The 21,936-nt window shown below is 39.9% G+C and overlaps 1 protein-coding gene across 1 annotated transcript in view; it reads right to left on the bottom strand.

Moving 5' to 3' along the window:
• Positions 1-11,840: 11,840 nt before the first annotated feature.
• BASP1 (brain abundant membrane attached signal protein 1) overlaps positions 11,841-21,936 on the bottom strand; it is a 51,853-nt gene continuing 41,757 nt past the window's right edge. Inside the window, exon 2 of the mRNA XM_065905330.1 lies at positions 11,841-13,428. Within this exon, the coding sequence (XP_065761402.1) occupies positions 12,739-13,419 (681 nt within the window). The 5' untranslated portion in view covers positions 13,420-13,428 and the 3' untranslated portion in view covers positions 11,841-12,738. The remainder of the gene's footprint in view (positions 13,429-21,936) is intronic.

The following is a 21,936-nucleotide window of genomic DNA, read 5'->3' as shown; positions in this document are numbered from 1 at the left end:
CCAACCAGTCCATCCTAAAGGAGATCAGTCCTGGGTGTTCATTGGAAGGACTGATGTTGAAGCTGAAACTCCAGTACTTTGGCCACCTGATGCAAAGAGTTGACTCACTGGAAAAGACCCTGATGCTGGGAGGGATTGGGGGCAGGAGGAGAAGTGGACGACAGAGGATGAGATGGCTAGATGGCATTACCGACTCAATGGACATGAGTCTGAGTAAACTCTGGGAGTTTGTGATGGACAGGGAGGCATGGCGTGCTGCAATTCATGGGGTCGTAAAGAGTCGCACACGACTGAGTGATTGAACTGAACTGAACTATAGCCTGTCAGGCTCCTCTGTCCCTGAAATTCTCTAGGCAAGAATACTGGAATGGGTTGCCAAATCTCTTCTCAAGTGTATCTTACCACCTTACTAAACTTGGAGGTCATCTTGCAGATATTCCTTCTTCCTCATCTTTAGGTTTCCTACCAAGCTATCTGCCCAGCACTCCAACTGGTCTGCCTCAGTCACAGTAAATACTCTTTCCTCAGAGGAATAGTCATGACTTATCTGAGAACAAGGGTGTGACTTTACCTGGAACCGATGCTACATTCATTTTCAGTAGTTGTATGGGCTTTTCTGGTAACTCAGACAATAAAGAATCTGCCTGCATTGCAGGAGACCTGGGTTTGATCCCTGGAAGGGGAAGATCCCCTGGAGAATTGAATGGCTACACATTACAGTATTCTTGCCTGGGAAATCCCATGAACAGAGGAGCCTGGATAGTTACAGTACATGGGGTCAAAAAGAGTTGGACACAACTGAATGAATACCACTTGCACTTTTGGGGCTTTTCTGGCTGTTATGGCAATTAACAACTGTCATGGCCCTGGTGGGTGTGTCTTTAGCATTCTAATGTATTATCATGAGTGTATAAGGAGGTTCAAGGTCTACTGGAAGTCAAGGCTTTCACCATCTTGGGCCTAGCAGGTTCTATCCAGTTCTTGCTTTGTTCTCTCTGCAGCTTCCTCCTGAAACTTAGATAAGGGTAGTTTGTTTCCGTCAGGGAGAGGCAAGGTTATGATTCTAGGGTAACAGTCTTGGTAACACTTATGCACTGTGCTAAACACATCCTTTGATTCTCTCCACAATCCCCCACCCCCACCCAGAGACAGGCATGCTCTCTAATTTTCAGATTAGCATATTGATGCTCTAAGAAGGTAATGCTGTCCTCAGTTCACAAAGTTAACTACACAATAGAGGTAGGATTCCAAGGTCTTCACCTGCCATACACAAAGGGGATTCATTCTCCCTCATTGATTTATATCTTAGTTATCTCAGTGACTTAATATGAACATTCTCAGGAAAGCCATCTTGGATTTTGACCTTCCCCACCTCCCCACACCAAGTGGTTTCTATGCCTTGCATGTGTGTTTTATTTTTTACCTACTGTTAAGTAGTTAGAATAGGAAAACGGAGTCCAAAATGGCGGTGGCTAAAAGACAGACAAAGAACGGGAGAGGCCCGAAGAAAGGGAGCAAAGGAAATATCCTCAGACCTGAGTGAGAACTTCAGGTGAAACAAACATCTCCCCTGCTGGCTGGCCCTAATTTGCATAGGGCAGGCTCAAGGGGGAAGAGACAAAAGGTGTAAAAAGAGGGAGCCAAGGCTTGTTGAGGCTCCTCCTTTGTGGTTGGCCTCCCCTCATGCTTCTTGCTGCAGCAAGACAAAACCAAGGAAATGACACAATCTCCCAGCACTACAAACTAGGCTGTTTCGTCTAGGATAACCTGGGTCTCGAGTCCATAGTCATTGTCTTTGTATGTCCAAGAAAACATTAAGAAATGTCTTCCCATTACATTTTCCTTTGCAATTTAAATAGGATAGACAAGCCAGAGCTTACAATCTCAGTTTTTTTTTTTTTTTAGAAACTGAAAGCCTTGCTGTGGTTCACTGAATATACGTTAAGAGTTGGTTACTTCTGGCTCCTGCTAAAAATATTCACTGCAACTTATTATTATTCCCTTTTTTTCCTAATGAGGTAAGTGAGCCTCAGAGATGTTAAGCAATTTACTTAAGATTAAATTATCCTGAAAAACAGATTCTAACTCAAGTCTCTTTGAAAATTGTATGAAAGTCACACTATCTCAGTGAACTCCCAAAGAAGGGCTTTGTGAAAGTCTTCCCCTCCCTCTGCCTTCCATAGGTTCAAAGTCATGGCTTGGTGCCTGGATTCTGTTTATTTCAATGTCCTAGAAGTTTTTAGGTAGTCAGGTTGTATGGCATTTCAGAACCACTGCCCTGCCTTCTGGAACAGTTTCTTGATATGAAACCTTTAGGATTCCCTTTTAATGAGCATTCCACATCAAAGACCATTTCAAATTATGTTAGATTCTGATTTAATCCTCCCTTAATCTCCCTGTTATTCTTATAGATAAATGGGGGGAGGGGGAAAGTAAATAAAGTACAGATGAATTCCAAGAAAAGTACATCGTTCTTCCTAAGCAAAGAACAAATGAATAATATGTTGTGCAAAGTAGAAAACAAAACAGTACACTTAATGTGTATTTAGGAAGTACACACTTAGGATATATATACTTTTTATAGTTTTTACCCAGGGTTTGTATTTGCCTCAGTGTGAATTCAGTGAGAAAAAGGAAGGAAGGAAGGAAGGAGGGAGGGAAGGAAGGAAGGAAGGAAAGGAGAAAGGAGAGAGACAGTGACAATATCTTTTTAGAATTTTATTAGCTGACCAAAAAAATAAATAAATAAATAGAAGCAGGAGACATGATGGGAAAGACAAAATACAGAGGAAGAGAGGGAATAGGAAGAGAGGAAATATAAGATTTTAAAAAAGCTATAATGAAATTCTGGCTAGCATCAGAAATGTAAGCAACTCTTTTTTGTCTTCTAATTACATTATTTTTGGTTTCATTGTTTTTACTAGTGTGTGTGTCTGTGTGTGCATGTGTTATTTAGAAAACTTAGAATTTGCCCTGAATGTCAAGGTATTTTTCAGCCCCTGTTAGAGAAAGCAGATGAATAGGTAGCAAGCAAAATATAGGCTCTATTATACTCAGTTTAAATATATATATATATTTTTTTTTTTTTTTTTTTTAAGAAGAAGAAGGAAAAGAACCCTCTGGGGAATTTGCATACTAGTCAGACTCTGGTGGCTGCGGTGGGTGGTTCCGGCTGAGAGGCAGCTCTATTCTTAGACGTCTGTGCTGAGGATGGAAATTGTTCACTGCTGCTACAGGACCTTCTTCTAGTCAGTGCTTTTAATGGGGTTCACCTGTCAGATCAAATTTCCCAAACCTGCGTAAAAGGCAATTGTAATCAGACGTGTCATTCCCTTCTGCTCATGGCAAATCTCCAAACAGGGCTCTTTCTGTCAGTAAAGCACTGAAATGTAGTCTTTCCCTTCCATTAAGAGGATTGCTTTCATTTTAGGGGCTCAAGGATTTTTTTTTTTCTTTTGCAGTTTTTTTTCACTGTTCTTTTTGTTAACAAAAATGTATTACAAGTGACTATAGTTTACTCTAGTTTTTTTTAAAAAGTGCCTTTTTCCTTTGAGTAACAACATTGGTGAGCCTGAGTTTCTGAATATGTGGCTCTTAAATACAAACCAATTGATATTAAGGATTAATTTAGTCAACAAGGCAAGAATAGTCTTTGGTGCCTGTTTCACCGTAGTTTCTACTTGAATAAATTCATAGCTTAAAAAGCCAAAAGATAGTGAGGTTGCCAGTAGTCTATCTAGTGATTGAAACTGAGTCTTGAAGATATACATGTTTAATGTATCAGAATATTTACATAAGTTTAAAACAGCAAATTTCATTTTAAGCTTTAGTAGACTTTCTGACACCCATGGCTTTGGGGAAGCCTGCAGCCTGTCTGGCTTTGTTTTCGTTATCTGAAACTGCCTTAGAATTAGGGAAATGGATGTAAAGCCATATTCAAGATGAGAATTCCTCAATACAACTTCTTTGGACTCTTTTCTCTTACTCTTAAATCCTGGACTATATAATGAAAAACATATGTGAAGAAAGCAAATACAAAAGTTTCTTGATGATTCTTATCGCACCATTATTTTGTCATTTGACCAGTAAAGACATGAATTTGGGGGAGTTAAAACAAAAGTAGATACATTATAGAAGGCTTATTAATTTGTAAATGAATGATGCTAAATGTGAATTTTCCTAGACTCAGAGGGAAACTTGGGGGAAACATAAAACCACCTTCAAAGGAAATGAAATGAGGAACAAATGTGATATTTGGACCTTAGGAAAATATGAAGGTCAAGTGTACATGAGATAGAGCTATATGATATTGCTATTTGATTTTCTATTTCAATGTGTACAGTTGTACCAAGTATCCTTTGAGCGTAGTTCTTTTGCAAAAAGATTTTCCTCCAGGAACTTAAATATGTAAGTGAATGGAAGTACACCGCTTTAGAAGAAAAATTGCCTTTAATAAAATGACTGAGAAAAGTTTGGAGAATTGTACTTAACCAATGGTTGATGGATTTTGAGATTTCATACACTAATAGAATTTCTATCCTTAAAAAGGCACAAGGCATATATATGCTCATGAAAAGAAATAATTTTTTTATTTTTAATGAAGGACATATAACTTTATTTAAAACTGTACTCCTAATACAGGGGGCACAGGTTCGATCCTTGTTTGTGGAACTAAGATCCTGCAGCCTTCATGGCACAGTCAAAAAATAAATAAACTTTTAAAAAGACAAATACCTGTATGAAAAATTCTCTGAATTACTCTCTTCACTTTCCCATGAGCAGGAAGGGTTAAAAACTCCTGGCCAAATAGTAGTAGTTGACTAAACATTTAAAACATGAGCTACCTGGCTGACCAACACAATGTCAGTTATAAATGAGGAAAGCTTGGTCTCCTTTTATAAGGATGCATAGAAAAATTCATCTGATTAATCCCACAAATATTAGTGGCACTGCTATTTGGTATATTGTTTTTTTCTTTACCTTAGCAGTTTTTTCTAATTGGAGGATAATTGCGTTACACTATTGTGTTGGTTTCTGCCATATATCAACGTGAATCAGCCACAAGTATGCATATGTCCCCTCCTTCTGGAATCCCTCTCCCATCTCCCTCGCCATCCCACCCCTCTCAGTTGTCATAGAGCAATGGGTTGAGCTGTGTCACACAGCAAATTCCCACTTGCTACCTGTTTTATATATGGTAATGTGTATGTGTCCATGCTATTCTCTCAATTCATCCCACCCTCCCTTTCTCCCACTGTGTCCCTAAGTCTGTTCTCTAGATTTGCCTCTCCATTTCTGCCCTGCAAATACGTTCCTCAGTACCCTCTTTCTAGATTCCGTACACGTGTTAATATACAACATTTGTCTCTTTCTGACTTACTTCACTCTGTCTAATAGGCCCTAGGTTCATCCACCTCATTAGGACTGACTCAAATGCATTCTTTTTAACAGTTGAGTAATATTCCATTGTGTATATGTATCACAATTTCTGTATCCATTCACCTGTTCATGGGTATCTGGTTGCTTCTGAGAGAGCCAATTCTTAGGCAGGTTGATAAGAAGTCTGGGGTCCTGGAGGAGTTGAAAGGGGTCTGGGGCTCTTAAGAAGGAGAAAAGGATAAACTTTTTTTCTACATTCCTTCATCTTAATCTCATAAAACGTTTTTTTCTTTAAGCCCAGAGCTGATGATTACAAAACAAACAACTCGGCTTAAACTCTGTGCCAGTGATTATATAACAACAATGTACCCTGCTCCAGGACATGTTTCTACTTCTTAACACCCTTCTGACTAATTCTGTCATCTTTAAATGTATATTATGGGAGTGGATCTAGTAAGATCTTTCTATTGTTAGCTCTAATCCCTTTATCTTAAAATGTAAATCATGGGAGTGGGTCTGGTAAGACCTTTATAAAATTGAGACATTCTTTTTATTTACTGTAATAACCAATTAAAAAAGTATATAGCTCTCTTGCTAAGACTAGCAAAGGGGCACTCTCCATCCCCCTTCTGATGTCTATGTCAGAAGCATCTTCTGTTCCTTTTTATACTTTAATAAAATTCTGCTATAGCAAGGAGAGACAAATCTCTTTAAGAAAATTAGAGATACCAGGGAAATATTTCTTGCAAAGATGGTTACTATAAAGACAGAAATGGTATAGACCTAACAGAAGCAGAAGATATGAAGAAGAGGTGGCAAGAATACACAGAACTATACAAAAATGATCTTCACAACCCAGATAATCACGATGGTGTGATCACTCATTTAGAGCCAGACATCCTGGAGTCTGAAGTCAAGTCACTGTGAACAAAGCTAGTGGAAGTGATGGAATTCCAGCTGAGCTATTTCAAATCCTAGAAAATGATGCTGTGAAAGTGCTGCACTCAATTTGCCAGCAAATTTGGAAAACACAGCAGTGGCCACAGGACTGCAAAAGGTCAGTTTTCATTCCAATCCCCAAGAAAGGCAACACCAAAAATGTTCAAACCACCACATAATTGCATTCATCTCACACTTTAGCAAAGAAATGCTCAAATTTCTCCAAACGAGGTTTCAACAGTACATGAACCGAGAACATCCAGATGTTAAGCTGGATTTAGAAAAGGCAGAGAAACCAGAGATAAAATTGCTAACGTGCGTTCTATCATGAAAAAAGCAAGAGAGCTCCAGAAAAATATCTATTTCTGCTTTATTGACTATGCCAAAGTCTTTGACTGTGTGGATCACAACAAACTGTGGAAAATTCTTAAAGAGATGGGGATACCAGACCACCTGCCCTGTCTCCTGAGAAATGTTTATGCAAGTCAAGAAGCAACAGTTAGAACTGGACATGGAACAATAGACTGGTTCCAAATTGGGAAAGGAGTACGTTAAGGCTGTATATTGTCACCCTGCTTATTTAACTTATATGCAAAAGACATCATGCATCATGTGAAATGCCAGTCTGGATGAAGCACAAGCTGGAATCAAGATTTCAAGGAGAAATATCAGTAACTTCAGATATGCAGATGACACCACCCTTATGGCAGAAAGTGAAAAGGAACTAAAGAGCCTCTTGATGAAAGCAAAAGAGGAAAGTAAAAAGTTGGCTTAAAACTCGACATTCAGAAAACTAAGATCATAGCATCTGGTCCCATCACTTCATGCCAAACAGGTGGGGAAACAATGGATACAGTGACAGACTTTATTTTTTTGGTTTCTGAAATCACTATAGATGGTGACTGCAGCCATGAAATTAAGACACTTGCTTCTTGGAAGAAAAGTTATGGTCAACCTGGACAGCATACTAAAAAGCAGATATTACTTTGCCAACAAAGGTCCATCTAGTCAAGGCTATGGTTTTTCCAGTAGTCATGTATGGATGTGAGAGTTGAACCATAAAGAAAGCTGAGTGCCGAAGAATTGATGCTTTTGAACCATGGTGTTGGAGAAGACTCTTGAGAGTCCCTTGGACTGCAAGAGATCCAACCAGTCCATCCTAAAGGAAATCAGTCCTGAATACTCATTGGAAGGATTGATGCTGAAGCTGAAGCTCCAATACTTTGGCCATGTGATGCGAAGAACTGACTCATTGGAAAGACCCAGATGTTGGGAAAGACTGATGGCACCAGGATAAAGGGACAACAGAGGATGAGGTGAATGGATGGCATCACCAACTCAATGGACATGAGTTTGAGCAAGCTCTGGGAGGTGGTGATGAACAGGGATGCCTGGAGTGCTACAGTCCATGGGGTCACAAAGAGTCAGACGTGACTGAGTGCCTTAACTGAGCTAAACTGAAAACTCTGCTATACAAAACCTTTTGAGGGATCAAGCCTGGTCCCTGGTCCGGAAGCTAAATCTTCTTTGGAGATCACGAATCTGACATCGTTCACTGTAAGCTATCACTTCCATGCCCTAGCTATTGTTTAAAAAGTGCTGCAACGAACATTGGGGTATATGTGTGCACACTCAATCACATTGGTTGTGTCCAACTCTTAGTGACCCTTTGAACTCTAGCCTGCCAGGCTCCTCTGTCCATAGGATTCTCCAGGCAAGGATACTGGAATGGGTTGCCATGCCCTCCTCAAGGGGATCTTCCTGACTCAGGGATACAACCCAAGCCTGCCTTGTGGGCAGATTCTTTACCACTGAGGAACCAGGAACACCCAGGGTACATGCGTATCTTTCACCTGTGATTTCTCAGATTATATCCCCTGTAGTGGGATTGTTGGGTCATAATGTAGTTCTATTCCTAGCTTTTTAAGGAACCTCCATGCTGTTCTCCATAGTGGCTGTATCAATTTACATTCCCACCAACAAGGAAATAGTCACCCAAATCCAGGAAGCCCAGAGAGTCCGACACAGGATAAATTCAAAGAGAAATATACAAAGACACGTGTTAATCAAGCTAACAAATATCAAACACAAAGGAAAACTATCAAAAGCCACAAGGGAAAAGCAAAAAATAACGTACAAAGGAATCCCCATAAGGCTAACAGATGATTTTTCAACAGAAACTCTGCAGGCCAGAAGTGAGTGGAAGGATATATTTAAAGTGATTAAAGAGGAAAACCTAAATCAAGGTTACTCTACCCAGCAAGGACTTCATTCAGATTTGATGGTAAGAAAATTATCTTCCAAGCATCTGATTTCCAATATTGTGTAAACTGGTTAAAAATAAAGACTAAAACAACTGCGCTGTTATGCTGGAAAACAGAAATCAAAAGAATGAGGACTAATCGCATCAACCTTGAGGAAAGAATTTGGATTACAACAAAATAGTAAATTCTCTAAATAGATTTTTTTTCCATAAATAAAACTTGAGTGAAATTTAGTGTATATCAAAGCCTTATGTCTGTAAAGAAACAATGTCAATTTGTGTTCCTAAGCCAGTTTTGACAGTGGATGGACATCAATTGATATGTTGAGTGTTACAATGAAGATAATGTGTTTCACTAGAGCATGGTATTTCATTTAATGAAAATTAAGATTTTGGGATGTTTTGTGAGAACAAAGTGTGTAGCTGCTGCACCTAATAATTTTCCCAACTGAGGCAACTAAAGAATGTCTAGCCAGGTGGTTGACAGCCACTTGCCTAGTATATACCGAACCTTGGCCTTGACTCCACTAAGAATGGCAAGTAGGGTTCCTGAATGGTAGCCATATGAGGCCTCTGCCTCAGTGACCACCGACAGGCTGAAGATGGCCTGCTCTTAGGGTTGAGGCCAGGTGGGATCAGATCACCATGGCACACACCAGCTCTTGAGGACTAGAGTCTATCCCTACCATGCAGAGGCAGTGTCAGCTACTGGACCGGACATTCAAGGTGAAGGGACAAAGCTGGTCGCTGTGGAAAAGTTCATTTCACTCTCCGTTGGTTTTTGCTGTAGGTACTTAGGCACCCAATGAGTGCTAGCACCTGGAACCCTTTCTTCTCCGTAAAGCAGATGTTAAAACACGCATGAAGTGGTGAGCCAAACATGTGGTGAGTCCCCAGATAACTTGCCAGTGACGCACAAGTCTGTGCAGGACCTTCCCTTTATTTAAGACCATTCACGAGAAGGGAGCAATTGAGCTTCCTCCAGATTGAAAATGGACGCTCAACATTTCCGGGCTGAGTGCATCACTCCCACACACAAAACACGTTCTGCTGAATACACAACTTCAAACCAAGGTTTTCTTCACTACAGTAAAATTAAATGTCATGAGCCATGGTTGGGTTGAAATTCTGATTTTGGTATTTAGGGGACCACATTTCTGATACTTTTTCATTGCTGGAACACTGACTGGAGTTAGAAAAGAGAAAAATAACTCAAATTTTTAAATTCTCCAACACAACTTTAAGTGTAAATAAACTAAAACTAAGAAAAATGCCTCCTTGCTTTTGTTTATCCCTCAACAGCAATTTATAGCGATAAACACTAATCCAGGAGACTGATTTGATTGTTCTAATCACCCAAAAGCCTAGTGAGTTTCTTATGAGAAAAGGATGAAGAGAGTGAATTTATATGACTTTCATCAACGAGCACGTCTATCTGCAAGAAGTGCATGGTACTTAATATTAGTAATCATTTAAATATCCTCCATGGTTCAAAGAATCTGTTACCGCTTTACCAGCGCCACCAATCCACCCCCGAGCTATTTTACATAGGCCAGGACACACTGGTAATAATGTGGACATTTCTCTGCTATTTTTTTTACCTAAAACAGCTGCTTGGTGGTTAATGTGTTTACACATTTCTTGCTGTCCTTTCAAGCATTAAGAGTTCAAATTTATTTCACTGTAGAAACAACCCGCATTGAACCCTAGTATCGTTTCACCATTTCTTCTTCTCCAGTATAATCCACTGGCAACATCTTAAGTATGGTACAGACTAGACTGAGATGATAATTGGAGGGGACTTCTTTCTCTTTTGAATCCTGTGTAATGTAACCCATAAAAACCAAATAAGGTCCCTCCTCATCCACTGTTCACTAGTGGATGAGGATGAACTAATTTTGGGAATTAATCCCAGTATACTGGCCCTTCACAAATCCTGAAGAAAATTTCCTAGGTTAGGGTCTATTTATTACTCTATTACTATTATTTATTACTCTATTACCACCCAACCCACTCTTCCCAAACCTGCCATTTGATGGACTCAATCATGATTCAATCATGAGAAATCTTTGTCTAGGATTAACTTCAGGGCTTCCCTGATAGCTCAGGTGGTAAAGAATCTGCCTGCAATGCAAGGAGACCCTGGTTGGATTCCTGGGTTGGGATGATCCCCTGCAGAAGGGATAAGCTACCACTTCAGTATTCTTGGGCTTCTCTTGTGGCTCAGCTGGTAAAGAATCCACCTGCAATGTGGGAGACCTGCGTTTGATCCATGGGTTGGTTAGATCCCCTGGAGAAAGGAAAGGTTACTACCCACTCCAGTATTCTGGCCTGGAGAATTCCATGGACTAACAGTCTGTGGGGTCACAGAGTCTGACACGACTGAGTGACTCACTTTTCAGGATTCACTTCACTTTTAAGTGCTTTATATTTGAGATTTGGCTTTTAATAACCAATTGCAAAAGACCCAAACCACTATCAAGAGATTTGAGACAATTCCTTCTTATCTTACATTACAGGACTGATGTGCCTGCCTCCCTGCTCCATAAAAGCCACTGATGATACCAATTTTCCAACCCCTTCCCCATCTATGGAATATGGGCAAACTGAGGGCCGCCATTCCAGTCCTGGGGGAGAAATCGAGGAACAGAGGTGACATACCTTCTGTTGGGACATACCTGTCCACCCCATAAAATCATCACCAGGCATATACACAAATTAGTATTTCAGAAATGAAACAGGTTCGCTTTAACCCTCTTACATGTAAGAGAGAAGCCTGCAATTAGAAGTGACTTAAAAGCCGTAAGTCATCAGTGCAAAACCGGAACAGCTATCCGGTCTCTGTAAAGGTCGGTTCCAGGTTTGCTTTCACTCCACAGCTACCATGAATATGGTACACAAACAGATAAAATGACCTTCAGTGGTTTCACAACTTACATGCATGTTGTCTATCTATAAGGCCTCATCATTCTCTTCTACCCACCCTTCAAGTTCAAATCCATTTATTGTCTCACAGTGTATTTGATTCAAAATATAACTTTTAATTAATCACATCTTCATTTTTTATAGAGTTTATCTCCATAGACTGACACTGATCTAGCTCATTGTTTAAACTAATAACCTTGAAGATTCTGCTTTTTATTTCTATTTAATTATACCCAAGAAAACTCTCGATAATTGTTCTGTTCTCTACTGAGGCAATGACCCAGGAGCAGGGAAGGGTAATGGTGGTAAAAAGAAAACCAGTAGTCTTCTTGACTTCATTTTAATTGTTTAACTTTATTACTGTTGCACCATTTATACAATTACATATAATTTCAATGCATCCATTGTACATTTTTTTTGTTTTTTTTTTTTAATTTTTATGTTTTTCCATTTTCCAATGAGTGGTGTGTTGGTGTCTGTGACACAGAATGGAAGAGAAAACTGGAACTGCAATGAACGCAGACTTTTTTAAATTTTTTTTTCATTTCCACTGACCAATAAACAGAACTACAGGTGCACCCAACCACGGACATGCATTAACTCGTCATGAGAAATCTAGGGAGGCTAAGTAGGATGAGAGAATGTTTGTTATTCCCAAAAAGACCGGGGGAGGAAAAATGGAGTATTGGCATCAAGATACATGTGGACAGGCTACGGTGGGTTGTCTGAAAGTTGGCATTCATCCACAACATTAAAAAAATATCAAAATAAGAAAGGCTGTAAATGAAAAAGAAAACACAGAAAATACTGCTTTCATAAACATCTGATTGCCTTGGCACAGCCCTGCGGGCAGAATCACTCCCCACCTCCCGCCCCTTGCAGAAAGACAAGATGTTCAGATCTTTAGCGGCAGGAGCGCATGTAATAGCAGTTCAGGTACAAAAGATGTACTGCACTTTCAGACATTGATCTTGAAAATCCAGGGCTGATTGGTAGAGTTGACTGAAGGTATAATTAGATATTTCCCCACAAAAATACTATTTGGATTCTCCCCACCCCCTCCCTCCCTTTGATGGGACCACATCCTTATTCTTGGGCAATACATATGATTACTTCCGATTTGAAACAAGTTAGTATAGGAGAGAGAGAGACAGAGAGAGAGAGAGACAAGAGAGACAGGTCGTCGTCGTTAAGCTGTATTCTTTTTTTTTTTTTCCATAGGCTGTCCTTTGTTACTCTTTCACTGCTACGGTTTGATCGGAATTAGCTGCCGGGGTCTCGGCAGGTTTGACCTCGTCTGCGGGGGCTGCGGGGGCCTGAGCCTTGGGCGTGGAACTCGGCGCTTCCGTGGCTGCCGGCGTCTCCTTGGAGGATGGGGCAGCCTCGCTGCTGCTGGGTTTTGAGTCTGAAGCTGGGGCCCCGTCACTTTTCGTCTCCTGTGCGGCAGGAGCGGCGGGAGCCTCAGTCTTTGCGGGGTCCCCTCCCTCCTTGCTCTTGTCATCCTTGGTGGGCGCCGCGGGCTCCGCCGCCTCGGCCTCCGAAGCTTTGGGGGCGTCGCCGCCCGCGGAGGGGCCGGAGGCGGCCGCCGGCTCCTGCTCAGCATCTTTGGGGGGCTCCGGCTTGCCCTCGGCCCCCTCCGTCGGCTCAGGCTCTGCCTTCGGGGCGTCTTCCTTGGCCGCCTCTGCGTCTTTCTCGCCTTCCTTGTCTTCGGGCTTGGCGTCCTGGGCATCCTTCTCTGGCTTCTCCTCTTTGCCTTCCTTCACCTCTGGGGCCTCGGCAGCCGCCTGGGTCTCATTCTCCTTCGGGGTTCCCTCCTCTTCTGTGCCGGCTCCCTCGGCCTTCTTGTCCTTGTCCTTGGCCTTCTCATCGTTCACATTGTATCCCTTCTTCTTCTTGCTCAGTTTGCCTCCCATCTTGGAGTTCTGTAACAACAGGACACACAAAAAAAACGAGGAGTGACTCGAGGCTCTAGACAGAATCCCCGCGTCCCCTGCACATTCATGGCTTGACATTCTAAACCCCAGGGCGGCAGTATTAGGGGGCAGGGTGGGGTGGGTGGCCTTCCGGAGGTGATTAGGACATGCGGGTGGGGCCCTCACGGGCAGATTAGCACCCTCATAGCAGCGACCCCGGCACAGACCTCTCTGGCCCCCTTCCCCATGTGCCCTGGAAGCCAGAAACCAGCCCCCTATAATCTCAAAGCAGGTCCTCACCAGATACCAAATCTGCCCACACCTTGACCGAGGACTTCCCACCCTAGCAGAACTGTGAGAAATCAATTGTTATTGTTTATAAGCCACTCTGCTGCTGCTGCAAAGTCGCTTCGGTCATGGCCGACTCTGTGCGACCCCATTGACCGCAGCCCACCAGGCTCCTCCATCCATGGGATTTTCCAGGCAGGAGTCCTGGAGTGGGTTGCCACGGCCTTCTCTGACAAGCCACTCAATCTATGGTAATTAGCTACAGCAGTGCTAAGATGCTTGTCAAGCATTAAAAACTGAAAGAGGCTTCTATTTACAAAGTAAAGGGTTCAGAACACTACTGAACCATGCACCTTAGAATGGTAAACGTGGTAAATCTCATGCTACAAGTATTTCATCACAGTTAAAAATAAAATAAAATTTAAACAATGAATCATTTTAAGCATCTGATCAGTAGTAAGCCAAGGACATACCAAGCTAAAATCAAAGAACAGTGATTAAAAAGACCATCAACTGCATAGAGAAGCGGAGCCACTATTTGTGTATCTGCTTCCTCACGTCCAGCTCAAACACCAAGGACTGAACACAATTGCAGTGACAGCCATTTTAGATTTATAGGAGAGCTAGTGAAAGGTGTCATAATTTTAAAACACATTCCAGAGAAATGACACAGTTGGGAAAAAAAAAATCACACAAATCTCAAATTTTGACAAAATAATCTCAAGCTTCAAACTCCACTATTCATATATACGTTCACATATGCACTCACATCTTCAAAGACCAACTCCACTATTCATATATACGTTCACATATGCACTCACATCTTCAAAGACCAAAGGCAAGGAGGATTTGGTCTATCTCATTATTAAGAAGGACCCATTAAAGGAAAACTATTGCTCAGAAAAGGGTGTCACAGTTACATTTGGTGTGTTAGTTGTGTCAGATTTGTATTCATTGCTCTTCAAGGTATTTTTGGCTTAGAAGAAATAGTTTCATAGTAATATAACAATGTCCTTCATGATCAATTTCCTGATGAGAATTCAAACTAGATACTCAACTTTATTGGTCATTAATGGCCTTTTCACTCAAAGGTAAGTCTCCAACTTCCTTGAGGCTGACACTTCGACCTGGCATAAGAACCTGGGAGTGTACTTGATCCTGAATCTTCCTCCTCTGGCACTAAAGCATTCATCGAAATCAATAATCAGGTATAAATTTAGTTCAAATGTATTTTTATGGCATCATTTATCAGTGGGAATCCACTGGAATGTTGCTCTTTAGAAGCAAATTGGTTGCTTTTCCTTGATGAAGCATGGCAAAAATTACATGGCAATATCCTCTTTCACTCCCACAAATAAGCTCAGGAGAAAAAGAAAGAGAGAGAGAGAACGCACACTTTGCTTTGTGTTCCCACATACAGGTGACACCTCTGGTTCTGTTTCAGGTCAGAACTGACCCCTGGCAGAATTATACTGTACTCTGTGATGTCTTTTTTTTTTTTTTTTTTTAAAGTATTTTCCATTTAGAATAGAAAATTTTCTGCTTATTCATTCCATCCCTTGGACTCATGATTCAGGACAGTGATAACCTGCATTTATCTTATTTAAATAGAGCCGGGTGTTAGATACAAAAGTGCTATTCTTCAGTCAAAATTTGTCTCAACATGATGTACGTGAATTTCCTATCCAGAATGACTTTAATAGTTGGGGAGGAAAAAAAAGCAATAAACCAAAACATGATGAAAATACTGTTCCTGTTCTCAAAGAAGACCTTTATTATGTTATCAAAGTAAGAATTTCTCTTATACACATTTCTTTTTCAAGAGGGAGTGACTTTGGTCATAACCTACTTCAGACATCCGACAGGCTGTATTTGATTTAATTTTTGGTTATTTTCCCCTCAGAAGTGAAAGCAAGCATATATGGTAAAAAATACTTTAAATGCACCTTTATCCTGTAAGCAATCACAAAACAATAAATGAAAATATGAAGAAATAAACTGGAGCAGTATTTTAAATTATAATTAAACTCTTTCACTGAATTCTAAATTACCCAGTATGTATGAATGGTGCATGTCAAAATGTCAACTCTGGTATTTCAAGATATTTTGGTACATTAGGTTAGAGCTAAGAAACCGAAAACCTGACAGGTCTGCCTGTAGGATCTTCTCCCAATTTCATAATAGAAACCCATGAACCAACTTAGAAAGTACAGAAGACCAAGTATAAATGTGGTGGGCGTATGACCATAACCAAGTGTCCTCTCTGAAATACAGAGCATGAAATTGTATACAGCTATCCCTAGAGACTTAAAATCATGTTAGTTTACAAACCTAAAATCTACTTTACTAAAATTGGCGTTCTGAACACAATTAGGGCCAATTTCTATTCTTTGTTTCTGGGCAGGAAATGAACATACATAATCAAATTCTAAGTAAGAAAGTATGTCTCAATTCCTACTGGTCTCTGAAAATTAACAAACACTATTACTTTTTGCAAATTTTCCTGTGTTAGTTATAGTGAGGTATCAGAGGAAGTCTTATAGAATTGTCTAGAACACTGGAAAAGCAGGACAGTTTGATTATTTCTCAAGAAAATATGGGTGAAAACCTTGCCAACAACCAGGGATAAATTAGAATTCTAATTTCAAGTCTATTAACTATTTCCAGTGGTCCAGGAACAACCTTAATCCCAAATGTTATTAAAGTTTTCTCAACAGCACCATGAGATCATAAGTATACCATTATTATCTTCCTTTTATACCTATCCAAATTCTAACTAGCTGAGTTCATGGAGCAGTGTCATAAAAGAAAAAGGCCAAGTCCTACAAATTAGGTGAGGCAGGATGGCACTGTCTAGGTTGTCATAAGGAATTTCCACTGAGAAAGTGGCAAGTGGGCAGAGTTCTCATCTCAGGAACAGTACCCATCCTGAGTCACACGGTTGGTGGTTCAGCTGTCGTGTGACTTATCTGCTCCTCTAATCTTATGAAAGTGAGCCTCTATCTAGTTAATTAATCCCACTTGGCTATACACAAATACTCCAGAAGAATGACAATTCTGCTTTTTGGTGAAGAGAGAAAGTGACATTCTAGCATTGCTATGTGATCAAAGCAACCTGGAAGGGAAGGTAGGGAAACATGAGAAGCCGTGAGAATCAGAGGGAAGACTGGTGGCAAGTGTGAAGCCGTGGAGTCTAGTTCTTTGCCTACATCACATCAGGACTCAGAAAAAGATCACATCCATGTGATACAGTACCTTCTGTGCCTTACCTTAAGTAAAGTAAGGCATTTTTTGGCCTCAGAAATAAATACATGAAGTAAATAATAAATGGCCTTGATATCAGATTTTAATTGTTTCTCCAAAACAAATATTTGGAGGATTTTGTCACGTCTTCGAGCTAACAAGTATTTATTTTCTTGTAAAAGCAATTCCTGTTTATAAGGTAATGGTCAACTACCAAGTGTATATACCATTAGTATATATACTAATAATATAGATCTATGAAGAGAAAAAAATGTAATCCTACATATCACCACTACTGCAAACCTTAAAAAAATTTTCTTTGAGGCATTCAGGTGAAGAAATACTTTGAAACATTATATGTTAATAAAGATACTCTAATAGACAAAGATAGTCACTTCCAGAAAGTGCTTCAAATTCTTTGATCCTTTTGCTCCAGGAAGGCTGTCAGAGAACATGGAAGATGGTCCTTAGCCATTCAAATCATCTAAATTTGTGTTTGTTTTGTACACACAATCCCAGGACAAGCTGGGCAAAATTACATCTGTATTAGATGAATTATCATGGGATTTCACTCAAGAACCACAATTCTTGCAAATTCTAATATGATCAACTCATCCAGGACTTTCCTAATATATTTTTAAAGAACTCGCCTACAATGTAGGAAACGTGGGTGGGAAAGATCCCTTGGAGGAAGCCATGGCAACCCACTCTAGTATTCTTGCCTGGAGAATCCCATGGACAGAGACTGGCAGGCTAAAGTGCATAGAGTCACAAAGAGTCAGACACGATTAAAACAACTGAACATGCGTATCAGCATAGCCTACCAAATTAAAACTTAGCTTTCATTTTGGGAAAATAAAAGTAGACAGGCAGAGGACCAAGTGTCGTTTTGGAAAAATTATAAATATTTTCTTTACAACTCATGTCAAAAACAAGCCACCTAGCACTCACTCGCAGTATACCATTTCCTTTGAAAGGAATCATTTTTGCTTTGTTTTGCTTTGAACTGCATTAAGCCTAGAAAATGGAATATATTTCTTCTAAGAAGAAAAAAAAATTTTTCACCACAGCCTCATTGTTACAGAACTATTTAGAATGCAATATTTTAGAAGATTTTGTTTGGAGTTTATCATAAGTTGGGAAACAGTTCCAGCCAGTTATAGATTTTTAATACCAACATCTTCGCTTTGGGAATATCAGCATGAGGTCATGGTGACTTTAATACAGTAAGGGCAAAGATTCACTGCGTGCTAAGTTGCCTCAGTCACGATCCGACTCTGTGCAACTCCATGGACTGTAGCCCACCAGGCTCCTCTGTCCATGTGATTCTCCAGGCAAGAATACTGGAGTGGGTTGCCATGCCCTTCTCCAGGGGATCTTCCCAACCCAGGGTGAACCCGAATCTCTTTTGTGTTCTGCACTGGCAAGTGGGTGCTTGGCCACTTCTCCAGAGGATTGCAAATGCTCCTCTTTACACCTCTCTTTATTGCATATGAATATCTGCTCTTCCTCTGGATCCAGTCTTTCTCTGCACTTTAACTTATATAGACACTGAAGCCAAATATTCAATCCCACAAGCTTCTTGAGGAGGACAGCTTCAGAGGCAAGATAAAAGATCCAGCAGTAAAGGATTTAAATCTTGACTCCATCCTGCACCAAAGGTAAAGGGATGGTAGTAGGACTGGAAGCCCACTGGAGTAGTCTCCCTGTTCCCAGTGCCAAGAAAAGGAGCCAACTGGTAGACTCTGTGGGTGCAGTCTCTGAGCCAGCCTGGTCCTGGGTCGTCTCTATAGGAAGCAGTTCTGCCCCTTCCAGTGACTAAGGTTCTCAAATAACCCGGTTACCATGAAAACACACAGCTCAGTCACCCTGCCCACATAATCCTTTGCTTTCCATCACAACTCTCTGTGTCTTAAGACACAGGAGCTCAAAACCCTACCTACCAAGATAGGACCTAATCAATATTTTAGCCATTATGAAAGTGTTCTTATGGTTTTCCAGAAAGTTAAGATGTTTCTGGGCCTCCTATTTACTCTTTCCTTTCTTTAGTCTGAAATAAAGCACTAAGTAATCTGGTTGCGTTCAGTGAGAGAGAATGGGGTAAATATTGGATTGAAAGGAGTTTTAAGTTGGAGAAATAAAGAAGGTTGTCATCACCAACTTTAAAATTTCAGTTCTTAGAGGCAGGTCTAAGGAACAGCATGCCTTTGGGCATTCTAGAAGAGTCCCTCTAGATAGCTGGGTCATCCAAAGAACTCTCAAGAACCATTCTGCATTCTGAAAGCAAAACTATTGATGATTAAATGTAAAATATTTATCTCAGCCCATGTACTGAATTTTAAAGGTTCTGATATGCAGATGATCACCTAAGTGATGATCACCATCATTTAGGTAGCACTTTGTTGGTTACATTCATTAGTTAGCTTCCTATATCTTCAGATGAAAAATGCAAGTCCCAATTATAGCAATGACTCATCAGAAAATGCAACCTTGCATAATGACACAGTTTCTAGGCATTAACTACCTGGAAACCACAGGGATTATGTGTACTATATTCTTCCTACAATGAGTACATACTTCATGACATTTCCCAGTTCCATTTCTCCTTAGCATAAATCTGTATTTTTGTTACTTTGTCAATGAACAATGATGTAATGCTGTGACAATGAAAATCACTGGCATACATTAACTGGTGTATAAAACAAAACAAGAAAATGATTAATAGAGTATTTCTCCATATGGCCTGAAGGTTATAATATTATGACTTCAATGCTATTTCTATTTATATCTTCTCTCTCTGCACTATTATCTAGGCATTTTTCTATATAGGACAGCTTGAATCATACAAAGGTCCCACCCACTGCCAAGTTTCTACTTTGAAAATACGAATTTGGATTAATTAATCATTTCAACTAGAACCAGGAGACTATAAAGTTCTTAGGGATAATGTCAAACAGATTACAGTGAAAAAGATGACGCCAAGTCAATGGCAAAACCTAACATGAATATGCAACAGTATGTGTCAGGGACTGAAGTGTTATTTCTGGTTTGATTGCCGTTTCATGGTGTGATCAAGATGAGGAATAGTGTCTCCTTTTGATTCTGTTTCCATCTGCGAGGCAGATATATTTTCTGCTGATTATAAGATGGAAACAGAATCAAAAAAAGACTACTCGTCTGATCACGTCATGAGAACCAATCAAGATTTCTTGACAAATATGCGGTCATAGCAAATTAAACTGTGTCACTCTGCAAATTCAGGGCTACAAAATCTCAACAGGCTTAAATACAAGACAATCCAATTATTGTTGTTTTGTTTTTTTTTAAGGTAACATACAAAGTTAGAACTGACTCATAAAATGCATCAAACATCACCAGACATGCTGGTTTCATAATGATTCTGGCTGAAAGAATCCAAGTTGTTGATCAAACCTACTTGCATTTGCTTCAGGTAGGTTTGATCAACAACTTAGATTTTTTTTTTTTTTTTACCTTAAGGAAAGAATTTAAAAAATACAGAGAAACATAACAAATTCAAAATACATTTACAATAAGAGTAGAGGGGGGAAATCTAAAACATGATTGTTTATGTCCAAAAATTTGTTTTTAATAAATGACTGGCCCTTTCCTTTCAAATGCCAAAACTTTTATTCTAGAAGAGGAAAATGAAATGAAGATAATATTGCCTATGTGTATTTTCAGTATTCCTACCAGGACGCACTATGTCATAATGATTTGCTCTTAAGTGTTATCAATGCCTGGTGATAATATCGATTATTGGAATTATTGTTGTTGGTATCTGATTCAATGAAAGCTTCCATTCAGAAACATAACCAACATTTAGGGATGGGAACGTCCTCCAGGGAGAGGGTACTACAGTAAGAACTGTCAACTCATGTCTAAATTTCTAAGGCAAACCTATTATATACGAGTAAAATTTTAGAGAAACATTTTCAAAGTTAATTTATATCCTTGTCACAATAAAAATGTTCAACATGGTAAAAATGTACTGTAAAATGTGCAGATCTGTGGAAAGCACACAGATACACAAACACTCACCCTGCTACAACCCAATTTTCCTAGAGAGCTGGTTAAGATGAGTTGTAACTACAAAGTCAGAAAGCTCTCTTACAGAAAGGGAGATTAATCACAAATGACATTTCCATTCTCCTTTATGAAGTCCAGGCCCTATAGAGCATCCTCTAGTATCTTTAAGGATCTCTCATCAAAAATTCAACACGCACAGACTTCCCTGGTAATCCAGTGATTAAGGCTCCGTGCTTCCAGTGTAGGGGGTGTGGGTTCAACCTCTGGTCAGAGAACTAAGATCCCACATGCTCGGATTAAAAAAAAAAAAAAAAAATCCAACATGCAGAGTTGCCTTAAGAACTTAAAATCTTCAGAAATTATTCTAGATTTAAAAATAGACTTGCTCCTTAGTAGGAAAAGGAAAATTTTTTTTCAAGTTAAGACACAGCAGAGACCACATGAGAGCAAAAAGTCTACTCGAGTCTAGCAGGAGGGTTAGACATACAGAGACAATTAAAATGAGAGCAAGCTAAGCCTCACGAGACAGCAAAACATAAGTTTTCCCAGAAGAGATGACCTTTAGTTGAAGTTGGGAGATAAGAAAACTTTTACAGACGAGGTGGAGTTGGAAACAGTAGAAATATCCAAAGTATTTATACAGTAGAACTCACTCTGTCTAGGACTGTCTTACTATTTAATTTTTACATATATTAACCCATTAGCCCATAATCTCATCCATCCTACAAGGAAGAAATTATTACTACTTCCACTTTATTACAAGAAACCTAAGCCAAAGAACCTACCCAACATGACACAACTAGTACTCTGGAGACAGTGGTGTGAACTCACACACTCTGGCTCTGGAGTGAGGACTCTTAATCACTCTGATAAACGCCTTGAAACGTGACTATGCTACCTTTAGGTGAAAATAGGGAAGTGGAAAGCACTTCCGTCAGA

This window comes from Muntiacus reevesi, chromosome 14 (genome assembly GCF_963930625.1).
Source record: "Muntiacus reevesi chromosome 14, mMunRee1.1, whole genome shotgun sequence".
Taxonomy (NCBI): Eukaryota; Metazoa; Chordata; class Mammalia; order Artiodactyla; family Cervidae; genus Muntiacus; species Muntiacus reevesi.
The sequence above is the reverse complement of the archived record's forward strand: the minus strand, read 5'-3'. Positions and strand labels throughout refer to the sequence as shown.